General features: G+C 36.7%; 2 protein-coding genes across 5 annotated transcripts in view; one reads left to right on the forward strand and one right to left on the reverse strand.

Moving 5' to 3' along the window:
• The window catches only part of LOC107664242 (testis development-related protein-like), a 17,244-nt gene extending 14,771 nt beyond the window's left edge, over window positions 1–2,473 (forward strand). The window contains exon 4 of the mRNA XM_016454757.1: window positions 1,732–2,473. Coding sequence (XP_016310243.1) covers window positions 1,732–2,164 — 433 coding nt within the window. The 3' untranslated portion in view covers window positions 2,165–2,473. The remainder of the gene's footprint in view (window positions 1–1,731) is intronic.
• Window positions 2,474–4,869: 2,396 nt separating this feature from the next.
• LOC107664196 (F-box only protein 25-like) overlaps window positions 4,870–16,620 on the reverse strand; it is a 16,060-nt gene continuing 4,309 nt past the window's right edge. The window contains exons 1-11 of one of the 4 annotated variants that reach the window (XM_016454687.1): window positions 14,783–15,327; window positions 11,861–12,011; window positions 10,941–11,041; window positions 10,336–10,385; window positions 10,077–10,169; window positions 9,879–9,972; window positions 9,572–9,756; window positions 8,260–8,442; window positions 7,934–8,077; window positions 6,838–6,864; window positions 4,870–5,808 (exon numbers count right to left, since the gene is read on the reverse strand). In XM_016454687.1, the coding sequence (XP_016310173.1) occupies window positions 5,719–5,808; window positions 6,838–6,864; window positions 7,934–8,077; window positions 8,260–8,442; window positions 9,572–9,756; window positions 9,879–9,972; window positions 10,077–10,169; window positions 10,336–10,385; window positions 10,941–11,041; window positions 11,861–11,988 (1,095 nt within the window). In that variant the 5' untranslated portion in view covers window positions 11,989–12,011; window positions 14,783–15,327 and the 3' untranslated portion in view covers window positions 4,870–5,718. Of the gene's footprint in view, window positions 5,809–6,837; window positions 6,865–7,933; window positions 8,078–8,259; window positions 8,443–9,571; window positions 9,757–9,878; window positions 9,973–10,076; window positions 10,170–10,335; window positions 10,386–10,940; window positions 11,042–11,860; window positions 12,012–12,414; window positions 12,529–14,782; window positions 15,328–16,620 lie in introns of those variants that run through there. The other 3 variants (XM_016454686.1, XM_016454688.1, XM_016454689.1) reach the window with 3 other exon arrangements.

Genomic DNA, 16,620 nt, shown 5'->3' on the forward strand with positions numbered 1-16,620 from the left:
AGGCGACATTGGGGGGGGCAAGGGGGGCCCGCCCCCCCATATCGTCAGTCATGGAATCCCCGATGTCAGCCCAGGCCTGGTTGTACGGGGGTACTAGACGGTGCTAAATACCCCCAAACGAAAGCAAAAGCTATTAAAAGATCTGGCAAACTATCTAATGTGTTTTTGCAGGGTTGAGCAATGTAGCCAATCAAAGACATATCTTTTGATTTCTTTAACGCAATGGCCAATCACAAACGTAAGAGTTTTCAGAATTCACTCACCGCTGAAAGAGCCAGAGTTTTGCACGCTTGTGAATCATCTCATGACTAACTAAGTGCAGACGCGATGTAAATAAGAGATTTATTGTGTAGTTTAGAGAGCTTGATTATAATTTATTCAGCAATTCTTCTCCCCAAGTTACCGTCTTCCACCATTTTGGAGAGTACCCCAGAACGTAATCAGCGTTGTTTATGTTCAGTAGACAGCACGCACATGCTGAACGTAAACAACGCTGATTACGTTGTTTAATAAATTGTTATTAATATTGTTTTCTGTGCGCACAAAAGGTATTCTTGTAGCTTCGTAAAATTACGGTTGAACGGTTATATATTATATAAATAAAAGAGCTTGATTATAACGGAACTTTGTGAGATCGCGATGAACTTTGATGAGTGATTCTTTTAGTGATACTAAAGGGAGCGCGCTTTGTGTGTTTTCTAGGCTATAATCCATTCAGAATTTGAATAAAACTTTCGTTTTTCAGACACATACATGCTGCAAAGTTTCGAGAATTATGCTGGATTCATTCTCGAAATATCAGCGATAAGCAATGGACGGGACAAAAATCCCTAGGTGATTTATTCTGGAAGCGGAATAAATGTGAATCCATATTCAGAAAACGATTGCTAACGGTTGCCTGTTACATTACAGTACATAAAATTTCACTTACCACATAAACAGAGAAAGACTGAGGACGATGGCGAATGATTTTCAGATCCTCAGCACCACTGACAAACATTTAATCTTGTAAAATGTGTGGTAAGTACTGCCGCTCCATAGTATAAACACACTACGTGCGATCGCGAATCTAGAAAGTGAAAGTGAAACTAAAAAGCGATCGGGCATTCAAAAGCAGTTTCAATGCCAGGCATAATAGCTGCTCCCTGATGCCCACAATACAGTATAATTACCCAATGATATAACTGTGAGAAAAATTATTAAAATATGTATTTTCCTCCCATCTCGTATTTATTCACTTTAGGGGTTCCGTAACACGTAATTTTCTTTCCTCGAACACGGTATTGGGATGCGTTGGATTGCGGGGCGGGGATGGGGGTAAATCACGGTCGACTCAACATCGTGATTCTATCAGCCATCCGTCTATCGGCCCAACCCTAACACAGGCAACCTCTTTGGACAATTCTTCACTGCGCTATATTGACACAATGCGTTGCAATATGGTAGTGCATTGTTTTGATGCATAGGCTACATCCGTAAAAGATTTCTTTTTTTTTTCTTGCCCCCCTGACTCGAGAGTCAAATGTTGCCCGTGTGTATATACAGTATATATATATATATATATATATATATATATATTTGCTGAAATTTCTTGGAATTCGCTTAATTTGTTTAATTATTGAACTTTATCAATATCATTTTATCATCCAAGCAGTACCAGAGGTGTTAATAACTTTTTATGGTAAAATATTTTCACTTTATAATAAATCAGGCTTCTTCATTCTCTCTCAGGTCTGCTAAGAAAAACTGTGAGGATGAAAAGAGTAAAGCACACCCAGAAAAAGACAAAGCACACTGTCTGTGGGACAGCATCACGATGACGATGAAGCAAATCACACCCACGAGGAAGATCGACAAGATTGAGGGCTGGGAGCCGCCTCAGCTGAACGATGGAATGGAGGAGGAAAAAAATGAGCCGGAGAAGAAGAGGAGCGACTCATCCCCGCTCTCCTCCCCTCTGTCACTGTCTCTGCCGCATTCTCTGGGTTTGCCGTCCTGGGTTGGCTTGGGTTCGGAGGAGGACTCGTCTCGTTACTCTAGTCTGACTGAATCACAGACGGGCGGCCCTGCCCAGTGGGCAGCTCGGGCACGAGATAAATTAGCCGCCGTTCGCCGCCGAAGTCCAGCCAGCCTATCAGAAAGTAATTGGGAGGGGCTAAAATGATTTACGTATTAATGTCTGTGAGGATGGCCACACCCCCGTGTATACCAACTCTAATTGGACAGCCCACCGATGTGAAGAGTAGGACCCTCAGACCAAGAGTGCCTGATTGAATGATTTATTGTCACTTTTCCATTTGATATAAAATGCGTGTCCAACTTTTGAATGGAGCTCCTTCAGAGAAATCACTGGATGTACTCATAGTTAATCACCATGCTGTTTAGTACATTACTTTTAAAGGCTATAAAAGACATTTAAACACTCAAAGGGAGAGTTCAACCAAAAATGAAAATCATTTATTCACCCTCATGTCATTCCAAACCTGATTTTTGAAATGTTCTTCAAACCTGTTATGTTGAACACAAAAGATGAAGAATAGCAGAATGTCCCAAGAAGCATAAACCTCAGTCAGACACCATATTGAATTTAACGCAGATGATAACGAGGCTGTGAGGGATAGACTTTGCAGTCTTTACAATGGCATGTACTGTATACAGGTCCTAATCACATAAATTTCACATCTTTCAAAACTGTTTTATTACGTTTTTGTCTACCAAAAGTTTTTCAGAAAGACATTTCGAAGGCTTAGCAATCGGCATGTTTTTAAATAGCGGTACAATACATTGAACGCGCTGTGCTACTTCTATCCCTCACAACCTCGTTTTTATCCCTGTTAAAAAATAAATATGGCACTATCCTGACCAAGGTCTATTGTCTATTCAGTAGACATGGTAGCTGCTAAAATTACAATAAAGTCTCATAATATATATTCCAAATTACAGTTCAGATATTATGTGAGAAACAGCCAATGTCATTGAATAAAGCAATAAGTCTCCATTCATCCTTCTGAAATCATTGTATGAAAAGTCAGTCAGGACATTCTGCTAAACTTCTCTTTTTCACAGAATAAAATCAAACTGGTTTGGGGTGACATAAGGGTGAATAAACGACGACAGAATATTCATTTTGTAGGTGAACTGTCTCTTTAAATCCAAGTTTTATTAGTGCACACTGCAGTACCCATCGTCACAGACAGATGCGTCTCAATCGACAAACTCGCTACTGACAAGAGATCGATGCTTTGTATGTAATGCTTGAATCTTCGATTCACTTGTGACTTGTCATTAATTTATTCCGCTATGTAGTTGAAGAGTGAACCGCCTTCCACTGATCAGTGTAGATCTACTGCCTGCTGTTTCAATCATAATGTACTGTAATTACTCTATGCAATGATTTTCTTGCTATAATCCCAAACTACTTGCTATTTTGATCATGCTTACAATTTATTCAGTGGTGCCACTATTCAGTCACAAGAAGAGCTTACTGTGACTTGATGAGACATACAAGGAACAGCTATAAATTGAATGTGTATGTGCTCGGTCCTGTCGCTGGAGATTTGGAGCTTTCATTATAGCTAATTATATATATATAAAACAGCTTTATAAATTTATAAAATTATAAAACGGCTAATTATAGTTATTGGATTCATTTGGGAAAAACAGTCTTCTAGGATTGAAACTAAGTTCTGAAGCAGGTTGGATGAGTATCCAGATGTCTTATGGTAACGATTACCGTTACAAACCTTAATATTTGAAGCCTTCCAAAGACCTCAAGAGCTGTGCCATTTATCATGAAGTATTCTTCTTTGCTGTGCCTCGACTTAAAATTCATTTTGTATTGTGATCACAACATGTTAACCAGTTATTCTCTTCCAACACGATAAAAAATGACAATACTCATTTATAAGTCCAATATAAAATGTATTTTTACGATGCCATTGAACAGCCTAAGATCTTTGGTTTGCTAGAAGAACATGTCTGAGAGTCTTATTACTGATTTTAGGAGATTATTTATAATCGGATTCTGAAAGTAAGTGGGTTTGCTGCTCTTAGTTGTTCAAAGTAGCTTTATATAATTAGTCTACCAATGTGTTCAACTTTGAAAGATGATTACAAATTGTTAGTTTCAGATTTTGCTCTTTATATTTTGGGCCTTTGCGAGAATCTTATTTTGATTTCTAGCTTGATACTACTGAATGATTTTTTTTTCTGTATTATGATTTAAATGCAAATAATAAAATGTTGTTCCAGGGGTTCAGATAAGTTGGTGAATCGGAATAAAAAGTTACTTTGTACTCGAGCATTTTTTTTCCCCCACAAAAAGTTTCAGTAAGATTTTTTTTATGTTTTTGAAAAACAAAATCCACATATTTTATTTAGAGCTGTTTTGGACTGTTTTCACAGTTAAATCAAGCACGATCTGTTCATATTTCTCTCCTGATTCAGACAAGATGACCTTTTCACTGAAGAAAGCAATATTTTGGATAAACAACTCGTATTTCAGCTGGAAGTAACAGTTTAAAGTTAAAGCGTCTTGATGGATTTGTATTTTACAAACACACAACTTTTCACAAGACATTAATTGATAGACTGAAGTCATGTGGATTACTTGTGGATTATAGTGGTTTTTATCAGCTGTTTGGACTCTCATTCTGACGGCACCCATTCACTGCAGAGGATCCATTAGTGAGCAAGTGATGTAATGCTTAATTTCTCCAAATCTGTTCTGATGAAGAAACAAACTCACCTACATCTTGGATGGCCTGTGGGTTTGTAAATGTTAAGCAAATTTTCATTTTTGGTGAACTATTCCTAGGCCTTGGTCTCTATCAGTCTTTTTTCTGGGCACCAAAAAAAAATCACAAAACCTATTTCCCAAAAGTTTTAATTATTTTAGGTAACGATGTTTCTTGCAAATGCTTGATCGTACCAAACACATCCTACACTTAACCCATTTCAATGACATTTATATTACTGGAATAGCAAAGGAATATTACAAAGTTCAGAGAAAGGATATAAAATACATTTGTTCATAAATAGCAAAGCTTACATTAGATTTTCCATCTGCCCTCGCAACAGATTTGACAAAAGTGTATCGTAAAAAGTTGTTTTGTGCAGCAAATGTACACTTTAGTGTTGACGCATCAAATATATACGCACAGCATGACAAAACGACACGAGAACCCACGTAAACATGAACCTACGACTACTTCTGACATGCATTTCATTGGTATAGAAATGAAAATACATACATGAAAAGACAAGATAACCTCTGCTTAGGATCTCCCACACTTTTCGCTTCAGTTTGTCTTTCCCAAAAGCAATTTTTTTTTCTTTTTTTTTCTTTTTTAACAAACCTTCACATATCCTGCCTCTTTTTGCTGTTTATCTCCCATCTTTCTGTGCTTAAAGAACAAATGAATTCTCTGAGAACGTAATGAGGAACAAAAAAAAAAAAAGAGGACAATACAAAAGAAACACTAATATTATGACATCTTTCCATAAGCCCTTAAAGTTTGGGTGAGGCAACAGAAAATTCAATTATTAGTTACATTTTCGGAAGTTTGAACGTTTTAATAACAGAACGACTGTCTGGGAAACATAAAAGGAAAGGACATGGTTTGGAGCACAGAGTTGAAAAGTCGAACATATCTGATCAGTTTCAGAGTCTTGGTTAGAGGTTATCAAAAGGTCAGAGGTCCGAGAACATTCTGAATTTCAGAACTTGAAGAGGTCTATGAAGTGCTGAGGAGAGACGGGGGTGAGGCAGCTGTCTGGATCGTTCGCTGTGCAAGGATGTCCTGAGTCCTGAGACGGAAAGAGAGAATCAGTTTAAAACATTTTCTGAGGAAGTCGCTGCCACATTGGTTGGTGGCTAGGGTCCCTTCTTCCCTCTTAAAAATAAACAGTTCCAGGGAAAAACCAATTTGGGTTCCCCCAAAGAAGCTTTCAGTGAACAGTTAGCGTGAAAAAACATTTTAATAATCTAGAAGATGAGTTACCAGTGCTGGGTAAATTACTTACAAATTGTAAAATTGTAGTTAGTAATGTAATCTATTACCTTACACATTTTAGGTCATTTTGTTTATCATATTATTTTACAGACACTGTAAAATAAAGTGTAACCTAATCCAGATTACATATAACCAGTTACTATCTAGCACTGTAAAGGCCCGTTCACACAAGGACGTTAACTATAAAGATATAGTTCTAAAAATAGTTCTCAATATTAAAGAATAGCAGAGTCCACACTGCAACAATAACGATAAAGGCACAGAGAAACGATATCGTTGGAATCCTTTTCAGAACTATTTTTTCCAGCTGATGAACGATGCAAACATTGACAGCCAATCAGAATCCATCCTGCTGTAACGAGCTCGAGAATTTAAAGCGGCAGGCGCACATGCGCTTAGAATAAACAGACGATATCGTTCACTGGTGTGGACGCTAATATCGTTATCTTTATAGTTATCGTTCTTGGTGTGAACGGGGCTTTAGAGGTTTGTTCAAATTCCTAATTAGTATTAGCAAAAATAATGGTCATTGTATGTATGTTCATGTGATTAGCATTAGTGTATAACGTTGTGGAACATACTGACGACATAAAAAAGCAAATGGAAAAAAAGAATACATTTAGATAAATGTCCAAACAAATATTAAATGAATACAAAAGACAGATAAAGTCCAGCTGATTTGAATGGACTGAAATGCAAGACAGAATGATGGACAGAAACGGTGATGAGAAAAAGAAAAAAATGACTGATGAAGCAAAACAAATTTTGTTTACAGACACTAATTTCAAAACGCTGGCACACTCATATAAGATTTAGCATGTACCTTAAAGATCAAAGCCAGGTGTCTGTCCTTTAGGAGATAAGGGACCAGGAGGAGAACAGGAAAAAAAATAAAAGGTCAAAGGGTACAGGAAGAGGGCTGATATTACTGAATAGAAAGAACCCGAAAGTGTTGAAATTAAACTTTTTCAAAATGAAAATAAGTATGTTAAAAGTGAGCCTTAATTTTTCAGCTTCTGTCATTTATGTGAATGAGCTATTCTTTTAAATACACTACTGTTCAAACATTTGGGGCAAGAAAGAATATTTTCTTCAATAAATTAATACTTTTTTCACAAAAATGCATTCAATTGATCAAAAGTGACAGTAATGACATTTACAATGTTACGAAAGATTTCTATTTCAGATGAATGCTTTTCGTATGAACTTTGTATTCATCAAGGAATCCTGAAAAACATGTATCAGAACAAAAATATTATACAGCATTGCAATGTTTTCAACATTGATGATAATAATACGAAACGTTTCTTGAGCAGCAAATCAGCATATCAGAATGATTTCTGAAGGATCATGTGACACGACTGAAGCAATGACTGATTTTGCTTTGACATCACATAAATAAATTACATTTGAAAATATATTCAACACTTCTTCGTTTTTCAAATTATTTTAAACATTGCACGATATTACTTCACTTTTTTTGTGCCCAGTAAAAAGGCTTATAGAGACTGAGGCCTTAATGGAATAGTTCACCAACAAAATTAACATTTGCTCAGACTTGGTAAGCATAAGAGACATTTAACTAATCTTACTGACCCCAAATGTTTTAATGCTAGAGTATATACTGGTTAATACTGGTCCCCTATATTTTAAATAAAGATGACTGGAACAAACTGATGCTTGTATGTTGATAATTGTGGCTATAAGGTTTTCTGCCCACAAACTGCAATTATAGAAGATATTTGCACACACAAATAAAGCATGCAGGGGTAGGAGCAATCAAGTGTGCACAAACTGTACAGGGCTTCAACAAGGGAAACGTTTGAGAAGAGCACTTAAATCTACATAGTAACAAGGAGGGATGTCTTGCTGTTTATTCACAGATCAGAATGTTTGACATTTAAATAAGGATTTCTTACATTCCAGAAGAGGATGCTACAGTGCTTGCAGAACTGCAGAGTGTCTCCGTACTGTTCTTTCTGAGGGTAGTATTTCTGAAGTGTGAAAAACATCAGCTTCCAGTCCACATGGCCCTTCTCTGACAGAATCAAGTGCCTGCAGAACTGAACACACAAACAGTGAGCTCTGTGAGGAACAAGCCTGACTGCCATCTTGTGGTCAAATTAGGTCACTGACCCAACTTTCAGCTAGTTTTAATCTCCAAAGATAAATGGTTATTACGTGCTTAAACAGACAATTATATATGGGCAATTCTTCAATTTGAAGCAATTTGAAGCTTCCTCACCTGTTTCTCAGCAAAATGAAACTGGCACAGTTTCTTCCACAGATGCCGGTCCTCACTGAGCATGTGCAGTGTTGGTGTGGCTTGTCCCAGATTGATGATGTCACAGGCATCACTAAACTTATACAGGATGTTGTTTTGCATGTGCAAAGGGAGGTCACTCAGTGTCATGCCATTTGAAACTTGCTGCAACAAGACATAGGCTATTTAGCATTATATTTTACCACTGATTATTATTTTTCTGCATTTTTATAATATTTAGTCATTTGGCCTTAAAGGGTTAGTTCACCCAAAAATGAAAATTCTGTCATTAATTACTCACCCTCATGTCGTTCCAAACCCGCAAGACCTCTGTTCATCTTCGGAACACAAATTAAGATATTTTGATGGCATCTGAGAGCTCTCTGACCCTCCCATAGACAGTAAGGGTCCTTACACGATCAAGGTCCAGAAACGTAGCAAGAAGATCGGTAAAATAATCCATGTGACATCAGGGGTTCAACCGTAATTTTACGAAGCTACAAGAATACTTTTTGTGCGCAAAAAAAACTGAACGCAAACCGCGTATGCTGTTCTGTGTCAGCCGCACCACACAGATACGTTGTTTTACGTTCAAGTCAAAGCACAAACAACATAGAAAACGTATCCGCGTGGCGCAGCTGACACAGAATAGCATACACTGTTTGCGTTCAGTGGATACTCTCCAAAATGGCGCTACGGTGACACGGAGGAGACGAATTCTTGAATAAAGTCCTTTTTTTTTTTCGCACAAAAAGTATTCTCATAGCTTCGGAAAATTACGGTTGAACCCCTGATGTCACATGAATTATTTTACCGATCTCCTTGCTACGTTTATGGACGTTGATCGTGTTAGGATCCTTGCTGTCTATGGGAGATTTTCATTTAACTATCCCTTTAAATAAATGTGATATATTTATTATGATATACTGTATGATTATTTATTTATTATTTAGTAATGTTTTATTAGTTTATTGATTTATAATTAATTTAAGGTTATTTATTATTTTATATTAATTATATATTATGTAATAACATTTCATTTTTTTATATAATAAATGCATACTGTAACAAATTTAAAATGCTACATGATATCGAATAATAACATAATCATGTTAATATAATCATATTATTTATTAATCATCCCACTACTGTTGACTGTGAAACTGATCTGTGCATTTATACAAATGAATTTATTTATCTTTCCTTTTCTGGTGCTCATTCAGAACTCATTCAGAAAACCCACTGACCCACTTTTGCCCATGCCTAACCCTTAAGAAAATTATGAAAAGACTACCTTTGGAATTTGTAAATTGTTGAGCTGCTGCTGCCAGTTTAAGATGGTTTCTAAACGGCAGACCCAAATGTTGATGTTGCCAATCAGCACAGACTTCCCAACTTCTCGGATGAGGATGCAGAGTGTGGAGCTTAGATCATTCAACAACGCCTTGATCAGACGTGGGTTCTGATGGTCATCCAGAACTGTGCGATTAAAAACAAACAAATATACGTGTACATTTATATAAGCACATATATCAGGAAAATATGTCTTCCACATTTTCTATGCAACTGGATAAAGTCAGAAAAAAAAAAGATCAGCTCACCTTTTCTCACAATCTTCTCCAGGACATTGAAATAGTTTTTCTGAGCAGCTCCACTCAAAGACGTCAGCTGGGATTTGGCAATCAACTGCAGAAGCTAAGAGAAGTAAACAAAGTGGATAACGTGAGAGAGGATACAGAAGGAAAGCAGAGTAAGTAAATCAAATGGAGAGAGGCATTCTTGCAATTGTTCTTACTTACATTGACCACATAGTTGAAGCGCCTCACATCCTGAATGGCGCTGGAAAAGTCTAGACGATTGAAGGCCTCACCAAGCGTACAGTACCCATGCCTCTGCAACAACAAACACACGGTTCACATTTGACAAATGTTAGAAAAGACTACCGATGGAAGAACTGTGATATATAAACAATGGCATCAAACGTTCTATGACTCATGTTGTTTGTTTGCTACTCTTTGAGTCTTGTACATGTTGATGCCATGACATAATTCATCTCACCTCTCGCGTACTCTCCTTCTGAACGTAGATCCACCTCTCCTGGAACAAAACTGAGAAAAACAATACAATAAATTTCATCTATATACTATAACTTTAAAGGTATGTGAAAATTCTTTCACTTACTCACCCCTATACTGTTCCAAACGTGAATGGCATTCTTTTTTCTGTGGAACGTAAAAGAAGATATTTTGAAAAATGTTGCTAACCAAACAGTTTCAAATCAATGGGAACTGAAACTGTGTGGTTAACCAAATTTCCTTCAAAATATGTTCTTTTGTGTTCCATAGAAGAAAGAAATGCGTAGATGTCCAGAAAAACTTGAGGGTGAGTAAATGATGACAGAATTTTCAACTGCTTAGGTTTATATTTGCATTTATCTGTGATTGGCTAAGGTGTTAAAAAAAAAGAAAAAAAAAAAAAAAAGAGTAAATTAGTAATCATTTCACAGCTCTCTAGAAAACTTGATTCTGATTGGACACTTGTAGCATTCTACGGTCATATATTTTTGTATAATGAACACTAAATTGTATAATGGCCCACTGTCTAAAGAAAACTATTGTTTTGATAATTAAGTGTGATGTAATAAAATATTATATAATTTTTACACTGTGACTTAGTATTGTTGTTGAAGAAGTCTTTTTTTCTCTTCTTGGCAGCTACTTCACAGACATCTCCCACGTAGACATTCTCCTTGTCATTGTCCAATCTGTAAAGTTAATAAGGTAAAGTTTATTATGACTATAACAAAATAAGCTTTAGACATTACATTTCCTCTTTTAAGCCATATTATTCAGAGTGACCTACAAAAAGTATATGGTCGTGAGATAAACAGATGGCAAGCATGCAATTTAGACTTTTATCTGCTAGGAGCACTAACTAGTACACATAAACTTGACACAAAATGCAATAAAACCTACAGTAGTGCAAATAAACAAACCAATGCAAGTTCTTTTTAATTAATTAATCCAAGTATTGCTAAATGAGTTCTGAAGATCTGAAGACGTTTTAGCTTACACAGGTGAGTGTGCGCTCTATTGTCTAGTGAAATTTAACACAGAGATCACATGTGATGCAGAGGTACACTAAAACTATCCAAACATCCTACCTGCGTCTTCACACATCCAGACGGTTTCAAATGTTCACGTTTCCTCGTAGTCTGTCTGACCGACCTCAGGTTTGTTTCCATGACAGCATGGTCAGACTAAGGTGTTTTTAGCTCAGTCAGTGTATCATTGTGTGAATACATTCAAAACCAGTTCACAGCTGGCTATTATTCTATGCTACTCCAGACAATAACCACAGACGGTGAAAATAACACACACCAGGTCTAAACACGGATATCTGACTTCCCACATGCCACATACACACTTCCTTTTTAGACTGTTCCTCAATGCTTTTCTGAGGTGGTGTAGCCTTGTGGTTAAAGATCGGAGGTGGTAACTGAAAGGTTGTAGGTTTGAACCCCAAAACTATCACCCTAGAACTGTCACTACATTGCACTGAAATATTTCAAAGCATTTCTTACTCTTCCAAGGAAAGTTCATTGATGTTGTCTCCCAGTTTGTGGTTGAAATATTCAAAGCGTTTCCAGCCATCCTCAGTTTTGATCCAGCTCCAGCCTGGTGATCTCCAGTCTTGGCCCAAGAACGGCATCTTCTTCCACCTGCTGCAAAGATCTGAATACAAGAGACTCTTATCTCAAACCATTATAACTCAACAAAGGCTTGTCACATATCACGTGATGAAACAATATCATCCTGATCTGATCAGACAACACACAATAACAGTCATTCAAGGTTTAAGAGCCTTATTTCAGAATCTTGATGTAAAACATTATCTTTGTAAAAACAAAAATGCAAAAACGCATTTTGATGTTAATTTGTAAATTGTAGATGAGATTCTGGCTCCTTGAACAACTACTGACAATAAATTTGCTCAAATGCAACCCCTGCCAAGAACCTTATCTTTTTAAGCGTCGACAAAACACTAAAGACAGCTCAAATCTCTATCTCTATCGTTGTTTTACTCGCAAAATCCTGTATTTGTATTCATAATAAACGTATATTTAACTTTACTTACAGCGAGTCCTTTGTTATGGTGATAATTTTTTTATTTTCTTTGAATATTGACGGAAGTAAACATTCAGAAAAGCGGAATGTAAGGCACGCCTCTCATCGTTTGTGATTGGCCGCCGTGTTTGTATTTATTGTGTTGCTACCCGGAACTCCCAAGCTGATTGGTTCTCGGCCCTGTCGATCACTGACCGATTTATTCTGAGCTCTCTGCCGCTGCAGTCTCTGACACGTGACACAGACGCTGCACATGTTGTCATGTTTTGATTTTGTGATGGGGGAAGGGAAATGGAGAGAATGAACGATGGAATAAACTGAAGTAAACATTTCACTGCTTGGTTTTAGATAGAAGGAATAAATAGGTTTATTTGCAAATCCGCTCAGCCAGCCATGAGTAAAGCTTTGTGAGATAAAAACAAAATTATATATAAAAAAAAACAAGACAATGAACAGCAGCTAGAAAATGTAAAGATGTACATTCTTAATTTTAATCATGTCTTATTTCTAATGTATTCTTGTATTTTATCGTAGTTATACAATTGTACTATATTGCATTTTAATACTTATTACGTAATATTGTATTTTTAATATTATATTTATATTTGAGTTTTTAGTTTATTTTATTAACTATTTTGTGTGCATTGATGAAGTACATAAGATGAAGTCTGTTAAATGAAAACCTGTCTAAAAACTAAAAACAGTTCAACTAAAACCTGTCTTTATTATACTGTATAGTTAACCTTTATCTGAATGTGTGTCAGTGTGGTTTCATTGTGTTCACTCCACAGTTATTACCAAATATGACAATATTGGATATAGGTTTTATGTTTATATGAAGGACACTATTCAAAACAATTTCCTAACTAGGTGTCTAGCTATCTGCTACAGAAAACAACTATTTGGTCATTTGACTTAGAATAGATAGGCCTAGTTCACCCAAAAATTCAGAAAAATGCTGTCGTCATTTACTCAATTTACAGAAATTTACCTCAATTTCTTCCAAAGCTGTATCTGTTGAACACAAAAGAAGCTGTTTTAAGGAATGTCGGTAACCAAACAGTTGACCAAACAGGTCCCCATTGACTTTTATAGTATTTTTTTTTCATACTATGGAAGTCAATGGCTGCCGTCAACTGTTTGGTTACCAACATTCTTCAAAATATATTATTTTGTGTTCAACAGAAGAAAGAAACTCATATGAGTTTGGAACAGGTGGAGGGTGTGCAAATGATGATAGTTTTTCATTTTGCGGTGAACTAAGTCCTGAGATATAGGCCTTGCATCAATTTCCTTATGTGACATTTGACTCATATTTGTGTCAGGTAAAGCCCCACCTAAACGAAAGTCTACACCAGGCTGCAGGGTATTAAAAGTCATGCCATTTGAACCAGTGAGAAAGCCAAGCAGAAAATTACATACTGGGCACATAAATGCTTAGAAGCATTTGTGAACATAGCAAGTAACTTACGTGTGTGTGTGTGTGTGTGCGGTGCCAATAAATTATGTATTTTATTATAATTTAAAATTTTTACCATCTGAATAGAATGGACATCAGCTAAAATGTTTCTTACTTCATAATTTTTGTAAAAGAGACAAATGCCAACAACAGTCATACATGCTGCTCTTTTGTTTTTGACGTGTTTAGAAAAACTTGTCAGTTTGTATATGTAAAGCAAAAATGAGAATAATTCTGACATGCGTCCACAGCTGGAAGCCAAAAAACCTTGCATTTCCAAAAATTATTTAAAGTAGTTTAAAGGCCACGAACACTCCCTCTACAAGATCTAACCTGCCACAGTCTGCATGTGAGAGGCCAGAGGGGTACGTTTTTGTGTGCGTGTGAAAACACTGCGTACAATGGGTAAAGAAAAAAAAAGCCAGTTGCCAAATCTTCAGTCATGTGCAGAATGATGAAAAGAAGCACTGGGTTCAGTTAAGTAACATCTGTAAAACCTGTGTTGTTTTTTCACTATAAATATGCATTTATGGTCATTAAAATACTTGTGCCAATATATACTTCTTGAAATATATTTAAAAATACAAGAGCTATAACCCAACAGATTTACAAATACTAATGTAAACTGCATACACTCTTAGATAACGGTAACAGTGCTAGAAAGGTAAGAAAATGTTTTATTGACTGATACATTATCATACATAGCATTTTTGCATAGCGTGTCAGGTTGTTTAACTCAACAATGCATACACTTTATCAAGTTACTTAAAATCCCATTTCATATTTGCAAGGCATATTGAGTCAGGGAAGATATTCCTAAACAGTCAGCAGTCAGACGAAATAAACAGATACCTAAGCTTTGAATAAAGTGACAGTGGTACAAATTAAATACACCCACATTGGGTGTGAATGTACTTGCCTTTTGTTCACCGTTTCCGTTGTTGGAAATGGACAGAAGTGCTTGTTTGAAGCCATATCTTTCCATATCTCAGGGCCAGGTGCTACCCTCTGCATTCCATAGCTGACAGGCTTGATGGCCTGTTTGGCTTGAGCGTCATTTGTCTCTGTAAACTATACTGTATCCATATATTCATGTGCAAAGGTGGTTTTCACATAACACTACTGAAATAAAATGCAATGGAAATTCTTTTCTAAAAAAAACAAATCTGACTGTTAATATATTACAAAATCAAGTAACATGATATCTGGAATACGTAACCAGGATCAAGTACTGGCATGTACAAAAGGCTTAACCAAAACAGCTAAACCAATACAGCAGTTTGAGGTCCTAAAACCAGCCAGATAATTAGCCATTTTTCAACCATGTGTTCACTTTGGAATTTCCTACGGGTTTTTAGAATGGCGGTTTTGGATTTATGAGTAAAATACGGTCTGTACTTAGCATTCCCTTAAAGGTCCCATGACATGCTGCTTTTTGGATGCTTTTATATAGGCCTAAGTGGTCCCTAGTACTGTATCTGAAGTCTCTTTCCCGAAATTCAGCCTTGGTGCAGAATTTCAGCCACTACGAGCCAGTCCCACAATGAGCTTTCCTTAGGACGTGCCATTTCTGTGTCTGTAGCTTTAAATGCTAATGAGGAGGAGAGAGGCGGGGCAACTGCCATGCTTCGCTTGTTTGCAAGCCATGATGTCTCTCGAGGAAAAAAAAATATTGCGCTCGCCTCGCACGGTAGTAGCTCATTTTCTCATGGGCGGGCCAAATTCTCTGGGCGGGCAAAGCAGAGAAAGGGGAGGTAACCTTTCCCCGTATGACGACATAAAGGGAAGATTCCAGATTGGGCCATCTGAGCTTTCATTTTCTCAAAGGCAAAGCAGGATACCCAGGGCTCGGTTTACACCTATCGCCATTTCTAGCCACTGGGGGACCATAGGCAGGCTAGGGGAACTCATATTAATGTTAAAAAACCTCATAAAGTGAAATTTTCATGCCATGGGACCTTTAAGAAATATTAATGTCAACATAAATTACACACTAACAAGCTGCTAAATAAAGACTAAAACTACCACAAGGACGTGTATGTGCTTGACAAAACTGTTGTTGTCCCTAAATAGCAATTTGTTACAGATGCTTTCAGGTGTAAGGTATAAATTTGTACAACAAAATATTAACCACAGACCTACACACAAATCTTAAACCACCATTCTAAAACCTCATAAGAAATTGGTGAATTAGCCAGTTAGTAGAATATGAAGGAAATGAACATGTCAGCCAACTCAGTCAGGCAGAAAGCGTCCCTGATAAATACAAAGATGTTTACAGAGTCAAGGGATCACAGCACACGTACATCACAGAGACATCTATTATATCTGCATTTACATCTGCAAGACGTATTTTAGAGTGTTTGCTCATCTGCAATATGACATCTATCAGATGGCAAATAGACGTTTATTAGATGTCTTCAAGATGTTTTTGATTTAGAATGTATGTAAAACTGACATCTTACAGACGTCTGTCAGATGTTTGTATACAGCAGATGCTTTCCAGATCAAGCGATCTTTAACAGACATCTTGCAGACGCACGTTTGCTATCTCATATAAAGTAGCCAGGTCATTTTATGCATGATACTGGCAAAACCAGCGCTTTTAACATCACCCAAATTAAAGGGGTCATATGATGCTATTTTAAAGATCATTATTTGGTGTATTTGGTGTAACAGAATATGTTGACATGCTTTAATGTTCAAAAAACACATTATTTTTCTAATACTGTACATTATTGTAGGTCCTCTATGCCC

This window comes from Sinocyclocheilus anshuiensis, unplaced genomic scaffold (assembly GCF_001515605.1).
Source record: "Sinocyclocheilus anshuiensis isolate Anshui unplaced genomic scaffold, SAMN03320099.WGS_v1.1 scaffold67, whole genome shotgun sequence".
NCBI lineage: Eukaryota > Metazoa > Chordata > Actinopteri > Cypriniformes > Cyprinidae > Sinocyclocheilus > Sinocyclocheilus anshuiensis.